The 20,511-nt window shown below is 39.2% G+C and overlaps 1 protein-coding gene across 1 annotated transcript in view; it reads right to left on the bottom strand.

Moving 5' to 3' along the window:
* Positions 1-829: 829 nt before the first annotated feature.
* The window catches only part of ME1 (malic enzyme 1), a 176,501-nt gene continuing 156,819 nt past the window's right edge, over positions 830-20,511 (bottom strand). The window contains exons 10-14 of the mRNA XM_045804466.2: positions 18,454-18,559; positions 16,966-17,108; positions 13,691-13,864; positions 6,115-6,213; positions 830-2,475 (exon numbers count right to left, since the gene is read on the bottom strand). Coding sequence (XP_045660422.1) covers positions 2,305-2,475; positions 6,115-6,213; positions 13,691-13,864; positions 16,966-17,108; positions 18,454-18,559 — 693 coding nt within the window. The 3' untranslated portion in view covers positions 830-2,304. The remainder of the gene's footprint in view (positions 2,476-6,114; positions 6,214-13,690; positions 13,865-16,965; positions 17,109-18,453; positions 18,560-20,511) is intronic.

Here is a 20,511-nt window from a genome sequence, read left to right as displayed (position 1 = left end):
TAATTTTTAACTTTATATTTTTACTATTTATATTTAGTTATTTAACCCATCTGAAGTCTCCCTTTTTATATGATATAAGGTACGGTTCTAGTTTTAATTTTCTCCGTGTGGTAGGCCAGTTTCCCCAATTCTTTTACTAAACAACTTACTCCTTGTATCTTGTAATTCGCATATTCAGGGGGCCTGTGGGCTTTCATGACTTTGATATATAATGAAAATACCTGGATTTTGGAGGTTAGTATAAGGTAATGTAAAAATACTTCATTAGTATATTTTGTATCAATTATGTATTGAAATAATATTCTGGAGGTGTCAGTCTGGAGGTTAATAAATTATTAACATGGATTCCACCTGTTTCTTCTTTTTACGAGGCCACTAGAAGTTACACAACTGGCTCACTTCCTTTTTCTGTAGGACAATTCTATTCTAAACTGTACCCTAGTGAAGAGAGAGCAGACTATGAAGCAAGATCAAACAGATTTAGAGCCCACCTCCTTCACTTATTAGTTCTGTGGACTTGGTAAGTTCCTTCGAATACCTACTTTGTAAGGAACTTGTAGGGACTACAGTAAATAAGATAATCTATACAGAATACTTGAAACCTAGTAAGTAATCATCCAATGCTTGTTTCATTACCTTTCTCTGAGGATAAGAAAGTAGTTCATTTAATCATAGCATACGGCAAATATGACTACACATGCATTAGATGAAGGTCATGCTGAAATTAGCTATTAGAATATTTCTTAAATGCATGCCCTGTCACATGACTGCCGGGACGCAACATTATCATTTTAAAACGTAATAATATTTTAAGAGAAAAAGACAATCATAATTTTATTCATTCACTTTTTCTATGCTTTAATCAATCTTTTGCATGGGTAAATACATTTAGTTAGAGCTACAAGACAACAGGAAACAGACAAGAAATCAGCACTCTGGATCTTTTCATAACTATACTGAAGAAATTCTTGACTAAATGTTACTTTCAGAAATACCCCCCACCCCTTCTATTCACACCTAAAACAATCTGTGAACCGTCAACCTTCAATAAATCATTTTATAGTATAGATTATCTTAAACATCCTCTTACACTTTTTAAAAGCATTACTTCAAAAACAAAGTTCTCCAAATAATTCTACAAATAAATAGCAAATGTTATTGCACCTGAGCTTAAGAATTTAAAACTGTTTCCATTTGTTCAGTTATTAACTTCTAAAGGAAAACCTGAAATTAATATTAATTTCTGGGCTATACATACTGATGGTAATTAGAGTATCTCAATACCTGATGTGAAGATAATTTCTGACATTGGGGAATTGGTTACAAAATCTCCTCCAAACCCAGAGGAAAGTGAGTTTGTTGTAACACAGCGAGCTCCTCATTACCTGAGCTAATCAAGGGAACATGAGGGTAGGTCACTTCTGTAGGAACCCAGCTTGTCTGGGAACCATGCTCTCACTCCTGACTCTGGAGATCTCTGTCCTAAGAGGTCGGCTCCACAGGCAGCCCTTTTCTCACGGAGATTATCAGCTTTCTCTCTCAGCTCTTCCCACAGCTCGGGCTTTGCTGAACCGAGGATACCAACCTCAGGACAGGGACCACAGTCTGCAAATGCCTAGCAGCAACAGTGCAGAGAATAGGGCATTCAGTCAAGGGCAGAAGAAAGGTGCTTCTAGAAGGGATATCTGACTGAGGACCAAGGTTATAAGATGTAACAATGGCAAAAGAATATTAAAATCTAAGGCTGCACAAGGCATTGTAAACAGCAAGGATCTTTCTCAGAAATGTTAGAGTTCAGTTGCACGAAAAGAACTAATCTAGGTTGGAATAAAAATACCTGAGAAGTTATTTTTCTCTAGGCAACAAAGTAAGTGTTGTTTCTGTTTTTAGCAAAAGTTCTCCTATGCCTAAATTCATTTGTTCTTATAAAAAAAGAGTAGATTTTTAACGAAACAGTCAACAAAAGAACTATGGATTTTAATGTTGAGTGTATCAATTTATTACTAATTTTGGTTTTTCCATTAGTTCCCTATATAAAAATGGTGTTTTTCTCAGTAGTAGGTACAACAGCTTTTAAAGAGAACTTGGGCAAAATAAGAGAGAAACCATAAATAACAAGAAAGCAAATGAAGCAAAATTGTCTAGTGTGATGTTCACCCTAAAGTAAATTAATATCCTTCCATGAACTTTTATTGTTAAAGTAAAATTCTTAGTCTAATGAATTACTATAAAAGATTCCAATCTTTAAAAATTATGAAAGACTTTAAGATCTCATTAACAGAATTAGAAATGTCAGCTATTATGCTAGTGGTCAAGTTTGGTCTGTATTTTCTGAGCCTCTTTAGGCCAAGAATAACAATCAGGTAGAATCTGGTCATAATCAGTATTATACATCTGAGAGCGGACAAAGGCCTCCTTGTTTGAGGGTTCAGGATAAACTGTGGCTGTCTTTTCTTGGTAAGCATCTTTCACAATCTAGGAATAAAAAAAAGAATATTAATTACTTTAATGAATAGCGTTGATAGTGAGCACATGTCAGTTTTTATCTGTTTCAAAAAATTATGTCTTGTCTGTTTAAAAAAATTAAGTTAGATACAATAAAAGCACACATACACAAAGAAGGTATAAAATGAAAATGCAGTTTTAATCATAGCAGGAGGAGAATATATCAGCAACAGAAAGTGTGCACAGGAGCGATTTATCAAATGTGGTCATAACAGGGTTTCACAGATAATCCAGTGGCAAAAGTCTTCACATGAACTGCATGATAATTAACTTGAACTAAACACCTTAATATTCCTGCTAAGTCTGAACCCAGCGTGCAGTTTCAACAATCCCTATGCTGACCACAGCCTCCTACAAAATGTCCTCATTTATCCCCCGCTCACCTAATTAGCTGGGCTCTGCGGTCAGTTTCAGGGCTCCTCGCCAGGATCACAGAATCTCCTTCCCCTGTCTTGCTGTCACACTCACCATTCTGGTGCCCAGTCTGGGGAACCCTCAGTGCTGGCTTTCTTCCTTCATGGCTGCCCCCTGTGACGCCACACTTGTCTTAACCCTACCTGGGTCCATGTGGTCACACATGATGCTTTTACCCTTTTCTTAAACAAACAAAAACCCTTTCTCTCTTCATTCCCACAAGGCAATTTCAAACCTTCCTCTGTCAAATCTGCATTGGATTGTCATCCCTGGAATGAGAACATTTCAGCTAATCAGAGAAAACAATCTCAATTTCTCCTTCCAACAACTCAAACTATCTTCTCTGTATCTTTAAACATTTGCTCTTCCTTTACTTTCTTTGAAAAGAATGGATTCTCCCTCTTGTCAAAATTAATCATTCTATACGTGCTCTTAATTCACTCCAGTCGTAAAAAAGCAATCACAGGGAGCTGTTTGTGTAATCAAGTTACTTGGATAAGTCTGATTTTGAAGACTATATTGGAATGACTAAGTATCTCTTCTCAATGCAAAATTAGGCATTTGTGAAAAATTATGGTTACAAAGACCGTGCCATATTATGGAGAAATGTTTGTGAAAAACACGAAATAGATCTAATCATCATGATTAGGACGATATTAGCAAAGAAAGCAAGCAAATGAAAAAAGACTGGCGGCATACACCGAAACAATAAAACTGCTTATGTTAGAAAAATAGAGTATTGGGTAGTTTCTTCTCTTTTTCCCAAACTACCTATAATGTGTTATTATTGCTTTTTAACAGCTTTTGTGAGATATAATTCACTGACTACAAAATCCAAACATTTAAGTGCGCAATTAAATTATTTTTGTGAACTGGCAGAGTTGTGCGACTGTTACAACATCCAGTTTCTGAATGCCTCCATCACCCCAGAGCCCCTTGTGCGTTTTGCAATGGCTGTATTATGTTTATAATAAAACACATTGTTGCATTCCTGACACAGACTGTGTTCACTCCTCTTGCTGCTCCCAGGACCCACCATATCAATGATCCCCTCTCTAAGTGACGTCTTCATCCCTCTCTCCTTGTCAATGCCAGATTCTGCAAGCGCAGCTTGTATTCTCTTGCTTTCCTAATTCTCCCTAGACTTAACTTCTGTGCTACTGAAATTGGTTTTGTAAAAGGTTCTGATAACTTTGTAGGTACTAAAAGTTCACCTGTGTTTCTCACCACCACAGCTGTGCCAGTCATAACTTTCACTCCCATCCTGATGCTGTGTCTTATCTAAATTCTGACATGCTGCTCAGTTCTGAGTCTCTTCTTAAAATCTTGACTTCTCTTCACTGGCTTCTTGCCTCTGGCTTCTTGCCTCTGTCTTCTGGACAGAATAACAAACGATGTTCTATCCTTGGTTCTCACCTGTCTATACCTGCTGTCTTGGTAGCCCCAACCACTCCCGGCGCTTCCCCCATTATCACACAGAAATACTGCCCACACCTTTATATCTAGTGTCTCTTTAAGTTTCAGTCACTTCCATCGACTTGCTGGAATTGTGGGAATTATATACGAATATGCCCTGAAACCTCAAGCTTGCAGTCTACTGAGACCATCTTCCTCCCTTGACTTGATTCTTTGTCCTAACTTCCCAGTTTCTGTCTCTGCACTCTGTGGTTTCCCATTATTTGAGGTGTAATATCTTAGTCTTTCTGAACTCCCCTGAGGTTCCCTGCTTTCGTACTTTCTCCCCTAATTGTAAGCTAACACCTTCTCGTTTAAATCTTCAAATTGAACTTAACATGATAATGTGCTGTTTGGTGCATTAACAATCCAAACTCATTAAAAACTAGGAGATACAAACAGTAGAAAATAGGATACTCTTTCGTGGATGGGTAACCAAGGAGATTATCGAAAGTTTTTTGAAGTATTGTGTGGTTTTTGAAGCATGCACCCTCAATCACCAAGACAAATAATGGTATGTGAGTCCTAAATATGGTTTGCTTTGATAAATTTGCTAATGGTTTTGATTTTCAACCAAAAGTAATTTTGCCCCTGAGGGGACACTTGACAATGTCTGGAGACATTTTTGGTTGTCACAACTGGGCAGAGGCTACTGGCATCTAGTGAGTAGAGGCCAGGTATGCTAAGCATTCCATAACGCCCAGGTAACCCCCACAACAAAGAGTCATCCAGCCAGTATGTGCATTGTGCTGAGGTTGAGAAACCCCAGTTTAAACATAAAACATATAAACATAACCACTATGGGCTAACCTCTGTAACCTCTGTCACCCAAAATTCATCTGTACTAACCCCCAGTACCTCAGACTGTGATTCTCTTTGGAGATAGGGCCTTTAAAGAGGTAATTAAGTTAAACTGAGGCTGTTTGGTGGGCCCTAATGAGTAGTGTTCATATAGGAAGGGTAAATTTCTCATACCAAGAGAACCAGGGATGTTTGTACACAAAGGAAAGACCACATGAGGACACAGAGAGAACAAGCTAAGGAGAGAGCCCTCCAAGAAAATCAAGCCTCCAACTCCCTACACTTAGACTGCTAGCCCTCAAACTGTTGTCTGAGCCATCAGGTCTGTGGTAGTTTGTTATGGCCACCCTAGTAGGTAAATACATTTATATTGCCAAAAAAGTCAATTTCTCACGCATCTTAATTAAAGACAATTTCTCTGAGTTTAGGTTCTTCTTAGCTAATTGTTCCAATAGTTCATCTGTCAGCCCAACAGCTTTGAGTTGCTTGCCCTCCCTGTTTTGCACCCTGCCCGGTATTATCAGTTGTGATCTTGAAGACGCCATACATCAAGGCGACATGGATAAGACAGGTGACAGGTGACTCGAGGTCTAAATATTGCTCTACCACATCTGCGGTATCTGTTGACTATCACAAGTATGATATGGAAAACAATAAATCAAAAAAAGGGGGGAAACCTACCCGAAATGAAACCCTACTAACTTATTTAGATTATGGAAGAGAAAAAGAATGATAGGGAAATTAATGATTCAGCCCAATTCTTCAATTCCTTGGGATGATATGTAGTTCCTAAGCTCTCCTGAGGCGCTGTGTCTCATTTCTCTGACTTCTGACAAAATAAGCTGACACAGATATACATTTCGAGGAAGTACCTAAAAATGCATATTTAGCAACTGAAAGAAGGAAAAATAACGAGACTCGAACAAGAGTGGTTTTTACCTTCGTTGCGATTTTCAGAGAAACATCTCTAATGGAGTCCAAAGGAGGATAAAGCCGGCCCTCTTCCAAGTGTTTATCTGATACTTGCTGGGCTATAACCTTTCAAAAAAAGACAGACAAAAAATGTTTGACTTAATAGGATAACTAGGTGAATGGTCACGTATGGTGATGTATAGAAGTGGGTCACCTAATTTTGTCTCTCCCTTTGTCAATGCGAAAACTGAGCCCGGAGAGACTTGGGGATTGGTGGAGTCACACCATTAGTAAAGATGGGAATAGAATCTGCATTGTCGTTTGCTCTAGTTCCTTTTCTACTGTGCCCTGAAGTGCTGGAAGCTTTTCCTTCTGATATACTAGAGGAACAAGGGGGGAGAGGAGCAAGGAAGGCAGAGGAGGGTGACAGAATGAGGGGAAAGGACCCTGAAAATACAGGAGGGAAGGGGGACAAGGCTGATCACGTTGTTTCTCCTGGCTCACATATTCTTTTTTAAGATTAATTAATTTATTTTTAGATTCAATTAATTAACGCACAGTGTATTATTAGTTTCAGAGGTAGAGGTCAGTGATTCATTGGTCTTCTACAACACCCAGTGCTCATTACATCACGTGCCCTCCTTAATGTCCATCACCCGGTTACCCCATCCCCCACCCCCTCCCTTCCAGCAACCCTCAGTTTGTTTCCCGTAGTTAAAAGTCTCTTATGGTTTGTCTCCCTCTCCAATTTAGTCTTGTTTTATTTTTTCCTCTCTCCCCATATTCTGGCACAAGAGGTAAAGGAGGAGGTTGAGAAAGCCATGTCGGAGTCCCACTGCAAGGACGATTTCAATTTACGCAGATTCTGAATTATCCTAATCACCTAACTGGCCTCGACATTTGGTGTCCCCAGACCCTTCCCTATTTCTAAATCAAATGGCATATACTTAAACATTTGCTAAGAGGGTAGGTCTTACAGTAAGCGTTCTTATCTCCTTCTCTCAAGCACACTCTGTCTCTCTGTCTCTCTGTCTCTCTGTCTCACACACACACATACACACCCCCCCCCCACAAAATAATAATAATAAAGAGAACAGGAAAGGGCTTTCAGCAGTGGTGGATATATTTATGGCATACGTTTTGGTGATCATTTCACAGGTGTGTATAAACTTATCTCCAACCTCATCAAGTTGTATAATTAAAAATGTACAGCTTTTTGTATGTCAATCATACCTCAATAAATTTTTTTTAATGAGACCGATTGACATTCTACGCCTCCTGATGTGATGCACTGAGAAGGATGCAATTATTAGGCATTTAGTGCTCCTAACAAAACCGCATACCTTGAATTCAGTCATGAGGAAACAATCAGATAAACCCAAAGTGAGGAACATTGTAAAAAACAACTGGCCTGTATGCTCCAAAATGTCAGCGCCATACAGGAAAGACTGAAATATTCTTGCAGATTAAAGGATTAGTCTAGAGGCCATAAAGTCTGTTTTTTATAGATAATTGGCAAAATTTGAATTTGGACTGTGCATTAGATAATAATATTGTATCAGGGTTAAAGTTCCTAAATTGAAAATGGTACAAAGAGCACGTTAAAAAAAATGTCCTGAAATATCTAGGGATTAAAGGGACATAGTACTGCAAGTTGCTGTCAAATGGTTCAACAATAAAGTTCTATGTGCTAAGTTAGTTGCTAAACCTTCCGGGACACAGGTGGACTCAGCAACCGTGGCGTTCCCTCTGGCTCTAAGACTTTGAGGAGGATTTCAGTGGGGCAAGTCTAAACCAGTGGGTCTATTATTTAATAGATCTGAGGATAGTAGAAAATCTTCCTCGTTTGACACATTTTGAATAATCAAACACTTATTTTTCAGTATCTCTTAATAGCTTCTAGATTTTTTAATCATGAAATTATTTCTGCAATTGTTTTGTTCCACAGCAGATATGAAAGCATAAAACCAAGAGAGGTTTAAAAAAGCAGTTCCTGCCCTTGAGAAAGTTATAATTTAGTGAGGGAGAAAAAGGAAATGCTGAGCGAGGACAGCCTAGGCTAAAGGTGAAATGTGAGTGTTACGAAATCCAGAGAAACACTGGCAGGAGCTTGAGTACAGGACTGAAGGAGAGCTGGGAGTTAGACAAACAGGGAAAGGGTGGGCCCTCCAGAAGGAAGATTCAGACCAAAGCAGAGATGTATGAGCTGGACTCGGTGAGCCCAAGTGTCCTGATCTAGGGGGTCGGTATAGAGAATAAGGAGTGGAGCACTGTCAACGCCAAATTAAGGAGTTCTGGTTAAATCCTATGGGTGACTGAGGACTTCTGAACAAGGATATTGAGGCAGGGGTGTGGGGTGAAGGAGAGCGAGGTGAAGTTACTAGTATACATGTTATTTGATTAATATGATTGCATATTATGCAAAATATTATGTATAATTATATTAACAGAAAGTTGATCATAAAGAATTTTATAATAAAGACACTAACTCATTTATTTCTTGCCTTTGTAACAGGATGTTGAGTAAAACTTTCCCTTTGCCCCAGAATTGGTGATCAGCGCCCCCAACTCAAGTGCAAAGAGAATTAGGTGTTTCACATTATAACAAAGCCACCAGATAAGTGGGGACTGCCATCTCGCTCAGAGCTAACAGGCGGTGGAATCAGCCCTGCCACCCCCACAAACACAGCCACCCCTTCCCAGAAGGCGGAGGTGGGGAAGGATCAGGGAGAGTCGCTTGAACTATGGTTTGGCCTGGTGGGTGATGCAGTGGCTTTTCCTCACTCTTGCTGCATGCTGCCTCCTCTCGAGAGTTTGAGGGGCCTTCAAGAAGGAGAGACTGGCATTCTGTTCCCCACGTAGCCTGAGCAGTTACAGACATGCATATATAAGCAGAGGTGAAGAGAACAGGAGGGGAGAACCAGACAGAAAGGGGGGTTGCTGGGGAGCAGCCTGTAGCCCGAGAAGGCATGAGCTCCCATCCAAGACTGAGTGACGGCTGCAGAGGATGGTCCAACAGGCTGGGAAAGCTGTGGAAGGGGAGGGAGGCTGAGCTGGAGCCAGACCTCTCATGTCAGGCCCCAGAGGGTCCTTAAACTCTTGTATACATGCCCCAGGAGAAAGCCAGATTTTGGTCCCTGCCTCAAATGGTTTGATGGCCTAAAAGAGTGGAAAGTTAATAACAGACATGTTTGCCCTTTTCCATACCCTTCTTTTCTGTTTCCAACACATTTGAGGAAATAGGCCTTGATGAGAAGGGGGAGGAGGTTTTTCAGAGCCTGGCCACACTCTTTCCCCCAAGCCCCTCAAGGTGCTGGTATGGGGGACCAGTAAGAGAGAAGGTGGCTCCCTGCCAGCTGCTGCTGCGGCCTCTTGTACTGAAGGGAGAAGACATATCTGAATTGGATACAAATTCTGAACTGGACAGATGTTTAATCATTGTCCACTGATGTATCCCGAGCACCCAGAATAATGTCTAGCACACAGTAGGTACTTAATACTCATTAAAAGAATGAGTGAATTGAAACAAGTGAACGTTACTGAGATGCCATTAAGACAAAGAAAAGAGAGACTTGATGGAGAACTATTCCGAACAGTGACTGGGGCAAAATAAAACCACTTTCTGTTGATTCCCCATTGAATATTGGGTATTTTACAAAATCTTGTTACTCCTTGTTTTTCTGTAAAGGATTTTTAGCAGATTTAAATCAGTTGGCATTTTTTAGACGTTAAAGCAAAAACTTACATGGGGATGCAGGATTGTCATTTAACTGGATAGAGAAAAAAATGAGTAGTGTAATCTTGAAAGGACAGAATAGCACGGTGGTTGAAAGCTCAGGCTCTGAGGGGAGGTAGTTCTATATTCAAATTCTGACTGCAGTAATGACTATTTGCTTGAATTTAGGCAAATGAATTAACCTGTCTAAGCCTAGTTTTCTCTTTGGTGATATAAGACTAATAACAATTCCTAATTCATGGGATTAAATGAAATAAACACCAGTAAGGAATTTACCACATTGTCTGGCAAAGTAAGTGTTCGATAAATCTTAGCCATTACACTTAAAAAAACAGATGGCAGCCAGCACAGCAAAATGTAAGTAAAACACCTTTTGGGGTCAGATCTAGCTCTACAACATATTAGCTTATTAGCTTTTTAATTTGGAGGCAAGTTATATAGCAACCAACTGCAAATTCTTTCTATGAAGTAATATGTATTATGCTCCTCTCACCATTGGCATATTGCTGGTATCCAACATCATTGTTTCTTCCCCTGAATGTTACACAGTATCATTTTAAAGAGACTGGGGACAGTTAGAAGATGGCTGAGTAAAGAAGAATCAGTCTAAGTCTTTGCTCTCCATGGATGCCTGTCATACAGAGAGGGAGCCAAGAAACTGTGGAACAGAGTCACGCTGCAACAGGTGACAATGGGGAGCCTACTGTTAGGAACCAAATCACTAAAACAGAAGGGACTAACTGGGGGAAAGGAGAGAGTATACAAGAGTCATAGTGTCACTCTCATCTATTAGCTCATTCACTCAAAAATTATTTGCTGCTCTTGATATGCCATTGGTGTGTCTCTAACCACATTGGGTCCACTTTCAAATGACCTCTCTTTGTTTCATTTTGGCAATGTTACAACAGCTGGATTTTCAATTATCCAGTGACTTAAAAGAATCAGTTTCCTCCAGATGCTATTGCCTATGGTGATCACCTCTAGTGTCCTCTGTACAGACATCAGGAAGGGGTGAGGCGAGGCAGGTGAGAGGACACGAAGCAGGTGACTCAGGAGGAACAGTGTAAGGATAGGAGGCCATGGCTTGCATCTCAGATGTGGGCAGGAGGTGAGGAGTCTATTCCCAGGCTGCTGTACAGACAATGCAGGGCCAGGAGGGCTAACCCAGGGGAGTGCTAAGTGCTCTTATCAGAGGTCCAGAAGGCTGCCAGAGTGCCAGGAAAGCCAGAAATCTCTTTGTGATATAAAAATACCCAGAAAATATTCAGGATTGATGCTGATCCATGAGATTTCTAGTTCTGTAAGAGACCCAACTAGTATTTCTAAAATAATCCTAAATTAATAAATTTTGGGTTGCCAAACAAAAAGATTCACCTGGATCTCCTACACATAACTTTTGTTAACTACAAAATATAATCCAGACAAGGACTTCCATCTAGCAGTGAGCATCTGTGGTGTTGCATTTATTCTTCTTGCTAAGATATAGGACTAGTTCTATTTAGCTCAATTCAGTAAGTATGTACTAAGTTTCTATTATGTGCTTTAGCATTGTGCAAGGTGCTAATGGTGTTTTGAAAGAAGTATATGAAAGACTGTCTTTAAAGAAGATGATTTACAATTTAATTGCAAGGCAACACTTAACTGTTAAAAACATAAAGCTCTCAAGAGCATAATACGAGTAGAAATTAAACTAAATGTTAAAGTGTTTGATAAAGACAGCCATGGCTAAGGAGAAAGATCAAGATGGAGAAAGATCAAGATGGGTCACAGCAGTCACAAGAGGATTCAAGTGTGAGGTGGGACCTAAGTAGTGACCAGACAGATAGGCTTAGATAGATGGAAAATAGTTCTGAGTTTTCCAGGCAGGAAAATAGAGCAGTTATACAGGTGTATATATGCACGGTGTGTTTGAAGCTTTGGGATGAAGGAGAATGAAAGAATGTCAGGCTTCTAAGCCTTAGTGTCTGCCTAGAAAGGGGTGTCACTAATCAAATATTGAGGGTGAGGGAAGGTGAGGTTTTATACATCTTGGGTTTAAGGAAAGAGCAGGGCATTTCTGTGGAAATATCCATCAGGTAACTGGAGACATGGGAAAAGATGAAACCAGAGATACATAGATTTGGCCACTTTTAGAATTAAAATAATGGAAACAAGAAAATGAATGAGATCCCTGAAAGCATAAAAAAAAAGGGGGAGGAATAAAAAAAGGACCAAAAAAAAAAAAAAAGACTGCTAGAAAAAAGCTCTTAGTTAAAAGAGACAAGAAAAGAAGACAAAACAATGAGGTGCTATGAAAAACAGGAATGTTGTATTGAAGCCTGAGAGAAACCCAGGGGGAAGATCAACAAGATTTCACCAGAGAGATCACTAGCTGTGATAAGAATATGACTACTGACATTACATTTTTTTTTTCTTCAAAGTTCTTTGGGAGTGATTATTACTTTGCCTGGATAGTAAATGGAAGGATTGTTTTTTCATGAACCTTGTCACTAGATGGTGCTGGAGTTATTCAGGAAAGCAAACATGGGCTACAGTGAGTAAAAGATTTTTTTTTTCCCCTTTTGGTGTGTCGGTTACAGAGAACAACGATTACATTTTCCTTAATGTATAAACAAGCTTTGAAAACCTCTCTTAGTAATTAGACATCTACTTATGTTTAACAAGATTTTTTGAGTTAAAGAAACTCTGAGGCATTGGCTGTCATGCTTTTAGCACAGTGAAGAGAAAGAAAGGAGCAGAACATTACGTCCTTCAGACACCTGTTCTCACAGAATGAGGCCAGGAGCTAAACACCGGGTTTATAATCCTCAGATCACATCAATAGCATAAGGCTCTTTATCTATATTCTTAGAGTTTCCCTTCAAAACAGAAAGAATAGCATGTTTGCAAGATGAAAATATTTGAATTTTAATCGATTTTTATTTAGCTCAGTTTAGTTATAATGTTGTATAGTGGTTTAATTTTAGAGGAAATTCACTCAAATTTCTCATTCATGAATTGCATTCTGTTCAAACATGGTATCAACCAGATAAACACTCTGATTATCAAAAGCTCATTGTTTTACAAATACATGCCCGATCACTGTATCATCCTCCTGAAGCTTGAGGGGTAAGGGGAAGTGATGGGAATCTGAAGTTTATGGTACCTCTTGTGCCATAAGTAATAAAGTCCTTGGTCTCTGACCTAAGGGTTTTGTGCCATCATCTATGAAACTATGGCAGGCTAACTTGCTAGCTTGCAACTAGGCTAAATTTTAGATCCTCCAGTTCCTAAGAGTAGCTCAACAGTCCCTACTGGGTCTGTTGTGAGATATTCTGAGAATCTTTCCTGAAGGCCCACACTCAAACCCACATCTGTCCTTTTAATGACTTAATAAACACTAATCCCCTGTTTTAATTTTCGTGCTGCTCAAAATATTAGAGTAGTTTCTGTTTTCTGCCCAGAACCCTCAATGATACTTTTTCACTATGCCAAAGAAGACTTGCATTTTCAATCTTCAAAATGTCATTATTTAGGAAGGTGTGGAGAAATGGAGAAATACTTACCACTTCATTATGATGTGGAAACAGTATTTTTAATTGTGTCAGTACTGTCACAGAATTCGATTGGAAGTGTGAAGACAAAAAAGGATTCCTTGTAAGAGATCAGAACAGTTTTTCTACTGGCTACTGAAGAACAGTCTTCTGTTTAGTGACTTACTATGAACCTGCTATCCACCTCTTATTGTCCACTGGGAGAGATTTTCTTCCCCTGTCGACTTTGTACCTTATAGGGAGTGAGCTGAGATGTTATATAAATAAATCATTACACCACCTACACTGAGCTCACTTGGTGTTTCCCAGCCCTGGTGAATGTATTTTACAATACCTCAGCAGTTGTGAGAAAAGTCTTATCTGTGATATGTCTCAATCCACATGCCACGACACCAAGAGCCACTCCAGGAAACACATAGGAATTGTTTCCTTGGCCAGGATACAGGGTCCGTCCATTTGGAAGAGTGACTGGATCAAAAGGACTGCCACTGGCAAAAATCGCACGCCCCTACAACACAGACACACGACTAACTTTAAAAAGCAGCACAATATTTTAAACAAATGTGTCATAACAGAGCTACCCCATAGTTAAAGTACTGAGTGTTTAAAAGAAGGCTGATTTTCATCAACTCCCTGGTAAGTCTGGGCAAGTTTTTATGATGTTGGCAGTAACTTCTGAGGTGGGTGATTACTACCGCTCTCTGCCTCACTCTCCTCAGAGAAGTGTGCAGAGCACAGGATACCTCAAGACCACCACTCTCTTCTCTGCAGGGGTCCAACCCATAAGTCTATCAACCATTTCTATAGGGGCTTCAGATTATAGGCTTCTGAAGATAAAAGAAATGACATTTTAGGTTAGAGTTTAGGGATCTACACATTTCAACATAATCACTGGGACAAATTTTACATATTTCTATATTGTAAAGAATTACATAGAAAATCATGTAGGAAACAAACTCATTAGCACAAATGGGATAAGCAATTAAGAGGAAGGTTAAATTATCAATAATTGTCAAAAACTGTCATGTTTTCCCTAATCTGCACATTTTGTCACACTGTTTTGGAGAAACCTCATGTGTTGCATGCTTTAGATGGCCGTGACGTAGGGCCTGCCAGGTGCTGCAATTCCACACGGCTAATCAGGAAGGAAGAGGGGCACCTGGGTGGCTCGGTCAGTTAAACGTCGGACTCCTGCTTTCAGCTCAGGTCATGCTCTCAGGGTTGCGAGATTGAGCCTCATGACGGCCCCGCGTTGGGTACGGAATCTGCTTGGGATTCTCTCTCTCTCCCTCTGCCACTCCCCCCGCTCACGTACTCTCTCTTTCTCTCTCTCTTAACCGCTGTGCCACCCAGGCGCCCCAACTTAATATTCATTTTTAACAAAGGTCATAATATACTTTTTGTATACAGGTAAAGTTGTATAATATGATTCAACCTTCGTCAGGGTATAAAAAAGATGAAAACAGGGGCGCCTGGGTGGCACAGCGGTGAAGCGTCTGCCTTCGGCTCAGGGCGTGATCCTGGTGTTCCGGGATCGAGCCCCACATCAGGCTCCTCCACTATGAGCCTGCTTCTTCCTCTCCCACTCCCCCTGCTTGTGTTCCCTCTCTCGCTGGCTGTCTCTCTGTCGAATAAATAAATTAAAAAATCTTTAAAAAAAAAAAGATGAAAACAGATGAGAAAGAAAATAGGAAATCTCATCGAGGTGTCTGTAGGATACTTATATTTTATAGAACATCAGGTTTTGTTTTCAGAAAAGTCTGATACATTCAGCTCTGTTTAGTAGATAAAATATTTTAATACAAGCAACTTTCTAATATAACTTAATTATTACTTGATATATACATTATATATCTTCAAAAAACCGTATTTGAGAAAGACCTGCAACATTACATACATGCTTATCTCCCTCCCGCCTTCCCTTCCTGCCTACTGTTTTAGAATCAGTATTTTAAGGAGGAATGGCGCTCACTAAATGACAGCTAAACACTCTCATGTATATGGATTGTTCATATGGAGAAGAAAATCTCCCCATACTATTTTTGGATATAGTTTTTCACGATTCAATAATCTTCCTATACTTTGTATTTTTAACATTTCCTAATGACCTTTCACCTGTGCCTGAGTCTCTACTCGTCTTTGCTTGTGCTGTAATCCTTTGGCTGAACCAGTGTTCAAATTTTTAGCCTCAAAATGACTTTCAATTTTGTTTCAATTTCTTTAACAACATAGAACATTAAGTAAGAGAATAAGAAAGAGTTTAGGCCATTTACATCAGACACATTCAGATTTAAAAATACAAATATATAAATTTGGCTTATTTTGTTTTTGTCTATTACTGGTGAGTCTATAAACTCTTCACACCTAGATATATGACAGAATAATTACATAAACACTTATTTATAATGTGCCTACTATGTGCAATCCATACTAAAATTTTATTGCCCAGAGGAATTTGTTTTCCCTTGTAAAGATTTGAGGACTACTGGGGGGATGCCAGGCAAATTCCTCAATCTAGAGAGGGGTCGAAAATTAAACTTATTGAGGACACTGATGCCATCCCAAATATGAGAGAGAAACTCAAGTAGCTCCTTGCCAACAAGTTCAATAACTCTGGTAATGAGTATTTAAAGCGGAGCCATCAAGTTCTGATTTGTGCAGAGTGATTTAATTTTGTGTCCTGTTTACCTTTTCTAGTTCATTTTGGATTTATTTTCAACATAATAGTGCTAGATATATATGACTCGACCTCTATTTTGTTGTAATGACATTTTCAAGTCTTTGAAGGGAAGAAAGCTCTTGTCAGCCTATCAGTCAAATATATATTAATAAAAACATAGTACAAAATAAGCCATTCTTTTGGAAACAGCGAAGTACCAAAGCTCTGAGGACTCCCAGCCCAGCCTGGCTGCCCAAATGTACCACCGCGGCATCGGAATCCAAACCCAGGATTAGCAAAGCAAAAATAAGATTGTGGTTTTATACTGTATGCTTCAAAGCTCAGAAATCGCTAGTTAAGAGTTATTTTAATAAGCATCTAGAATCAAACTTTTTCCTTTGTAGCTTTCATACTTCAATCTTAGAAACTTGCAAATGACTTGAGAAAAATTATCAACAAACACTGCGGAGTTTATTTTGTTTTACCGAAGAGGAGGATTTATACAACAACGTTCTAGAAAAGGAAATAGTTCTTATCCCTTCTGACTTACTCACTTTTCTTTCAACCTTGGTTGTTTAATTTTTAAAGATTAAGTGGTAAGAACCTTAGATATCCTTCGCTCCCCTATAATGAATAAGAATTAGCTTATTAAGGGGCGCCTGGGTGGCACAGCGGTTAAGCGTCTGCCTTCGGCTCAGGGCGTGATCCCGGCGTTCCGGGATCGAGCCCCACATCAGGCTCCTCCGCTATGAGCCTGCTTCTTCCTCTCCCACTCCCCCTGCTTGTGTTCCCTCTCTCGCTGGCTGTCTCTATCTCTGTCAAATAAATAAATAAAATCTTTAAAAAAAAAAAAAAAAGAATTAGCTTATTAAAATATCAGAGTCTGTGCTAGCGTTGGTGGGGCTGGGGAACTGGGGGGGGGGTAGAAATCAGTTATACTTTTGCTTTACCTTGGTTAGGTTATAGCACTGCTCCGCGGTACATTCTGCTTTGCTAGTGGGGTTACTCAAAGCAAAAATAATAGGCCGTTCATTGAAGGCAGCCATATCTTTGAGAATTTGTTCTGAGAATGCACCGCCAATTGCAGCAACTCCTAATGTAGAAACGAGAAACCAGTGAATAGACTATCATTGGTTAATTCATTTAAGAAGTCCACGCCCTCAAAACAGTGAGACACTTTCTAACAGACCCTAAACAAAATATAGAATATTTGCATTAAAGTGACAAAAAGAGGTAAGTTCGTTAATGCCAATGATCTTCAGGGTTACAAATCTGTAAGTATCTGTATAAAAAATCACAGATATAACATTTGGCTCATAATACATGGAGTTAGTGACCCATTCACTATGTGTTTTGATTACGAACATTTATATCAGGAAATTAAAATGTGACTAATATAAATTAACTTTCTATAAACAATTCTATGGTTAGAGTCCAGTCTCTCAGGCTATAAAGTAATTATGTTTTATAAACCAATGCTAACACTTAAGACAATCATCCAATTCAATTATAAAATCGAAGTATCACTCAATGAAAGAATCCTAACAGAAGAATAAAGGAATTAGCATAATGGAAGTGGAAAAAAATAATATTCCTAATGTATTTTGTAAAAGACAACAATAAAGGTTTATTACAGTTTCTGTTACAGAGTATTCACTTTTATTATGATTATCATCATTGTTCTCAATACTGTCGTCTGTTTCACAAGAGCTTCCAGGAATGAAGTACGATACAAAGTAAGGACGAACACTGTATCCACACAAAATGAGGCATGAAGTTTTATAACTTTGGCTGAGTTTTTTTAACCACGTTAAATCTGACTATATTAAAGATCGTATGTGCACACGCACCGTGTGAGCTACTGTGTCAAGTATGGTCCCTGTCTTCAAGGAGGGTCCAGTTAGTTCAGTGTTTCGTAGCCTCTGCGATAGTAACATTTTGGGTTGGATAATTCTTTGTTGGGGGGGCTTTCCTGTGCATTGTCGGATGTTGAGCAGCACCCCCAGGCTCCACCCACTAGATGTCAGTAGCCCTGACCACCCTACCCCCGACCCCTCCAAAGTTGTCACAACCGAAAACATCTCCAGACATTGCCAAATGTTTCTTGGGGCGCAAAATCACTCCCATTTGAGAACCACTGTCTATCTGGACTAATCAAGTCTGGAGAAGAGTTGATTATGCCGAGGATTCACAGGTTGACAGAGTCAGCAGAGGGGCCCCCACTTCCGCTGGAATCAGTAACACTGAGAAGACAGTACTAAATTTACAAACCTAGGTGTCCATGGGGTACTGTTGATTCAGTGAATGAGTAATTGTGTTTGTGAATTTCAAAGATTAAAATTTTAAAAAGCTAAATTATGCCTCAAAAATCAGTAGGAAAATGAATCAGGCCAAAATGGGGTCAGGGTGGGGTTTACTGGAAAGAGGGAGAAGTTTACCTATGAGGGCAGTTGGTTTTATATCTTGAACAATGGCTTCTAGGTTTTTCATTTCTTCATGTTCATGGGCAAATTCCTCCTTCTCTTGTGTTAAGGCAGCACGTCCCTAAGTAAAGCAAATAAAAAGAAATGTTAAACCTGCCAAACATATGTGAGCCAAAGAAATTTCAGAATATTACATATATTAACGTCTTCATGTATCATGTGTTACAGCTGTTCTTAAACTCTCTTCTCCGATTATCAGAGTATTCTTCCATTCAGTCTTTCAACAAATACCATGTCTTAGACAATGTTCTAGGCAATGCGGATGTAGCAGCGAATAAACTAAAGCCTTCCCCTTACCTATTACTTAATATTTAAAATCTTAATTCTACAGACATTTGTGAGGAACTGGCACTAACAAATGGCAATGCGAAATGTCATTTAAATATCATTTACAAAACACTATTTGTGTTAAATAACAGTGCCTTAGAATGCAGAGCTGGCTTTAGCCACAGCACTTCCAATTTATGCCCCATTGAGTAAGAATAGAACGGGATGCCATATTTATATCATAGTTTGATTTTCTGAATAAGAACTAGCTTTGTGTATTTTTATCTTAATGTTTTGTTTATGAATGTGTCATGTATTATCTAGGAAACATCTAATTATAATTTTCTAGCTGCAAATTTTTAAGATTTTGACTTAACAAAATTCAGCACTGCCTAATGTTATATGGTACTTTATGACTTACAAGTTGTTTTCATATATTTCATATGATCCCCTCAACAATTTTAAGAAGTAGGGAACTATAGGGCGCCTGGGTAGGTCAGTCAGTTGAATGTCAAACTCTTGATTTTGGCTCAGGTCATGATCTCACGGTCGTGAGATGGAGGCCCTTCCAGGCTCAGCACCTGGTGGAGAGTTGGCTCGAGATTCTTTCCCTTGGCCGCCCCTCCACCAGCCCTCGTCCCCCACCCCCCCCTTCCCCTGCCCTGCTGGCAGGCATGCACTCTCTCTCTCTAAAATAAATAACTCTAAAATAAATAACTCCTGAAGAAAAATAAAGAAATATGGCAACTAATTAGAGTCATTTTACATGCAGAGACAGAGGCTCTGAGATGTTAAGGGACTTGCCCAAGGCAGATGCTGGAACTCAGTCTTTCCAATAATACAGCAAGTACTGTCCTGGAGAAAAAGGTTTACAAATCGTATCTTTGTTTTGGTACATTTGTTTTTAAATGGTATATGTCAGATTGCTTATAAACTGTTACCCGAAGATGGTACAATTTTCTTGTTTTGAAAGGTTATTACCACTTTATTTCTGCTTTTAAAGATTTATTTATTTTAGAGAGAGTGTGAGCAGGGGGAGGGGCAGAGGGAGAGGGAGAGAGAGAAGCAGACTCCCCGCTGAGTGCGGAGCTCCATACGGATCCCACAACCCTGAGATCATGACCTGAGCCAAAATCAAGAGTTGGATGCTTAACTGACTGAGCCACCCAAGCGCCCCTATTTCTGTTTTGAAAATACACATGGAGTCTGCTTGGGATTCTTTCCCTCTTCTTCTCCCTCCCCTTTTGCCCTTCCCCCTGCTCGTGCTCACTCTCCCTCCCTAAAATAAATAAACTTCTAAACTCTTAAAAAAATTGAATAAAGTACTTAGGATTATGCCAGGTTTTTCTTGTGCCAGTTTTTAACAAGAACTCAACATTAGTTGTAGTTGTAATTAAAATTATTATGAAGAAGAAAACAAGTCATAATTGCAACAGTTATAATTTTGGTACATTTCTTAACAGTTATCACCATTAGTCATTTCTGAGTTCTACATTGTTATTTACCTTACCTTTTCTTCTGAGACACTGTGAAAAAAAATCTTAACACTAACTAGAAAAGATACCTGTACCCCCATGTTCGTTGCAGTGTTATTTACAATAGCCAAGACATGGAAGCAATCAATAGATGAATGAATGGATAAAAAAAAAAAAATCCCCCCCCCACACACAGAATATTATTCAGCCATAAAAAAATGAAATATTGCCATTTGCAATATGGATGGACATTGAGGGCATTATGCTAAGT

Source organism: Ursus americanus, chromosome 29 (genome assembly GCF_024610735.1).
Source record: "Ursus americanus isolate L20-20 chromosome 29, mUrsAme1.1.p, whole genome shotgun sequence".
Classification (NCBI taxonomy): Eukaryota; Metazoa; Chordata; class Mammalia; order Carnivora; family Ursidae; genus Ursus; species Ursus americanus.
This window is presented reverse-complemented; position numbering and strand designations above follow the sequence as displayed.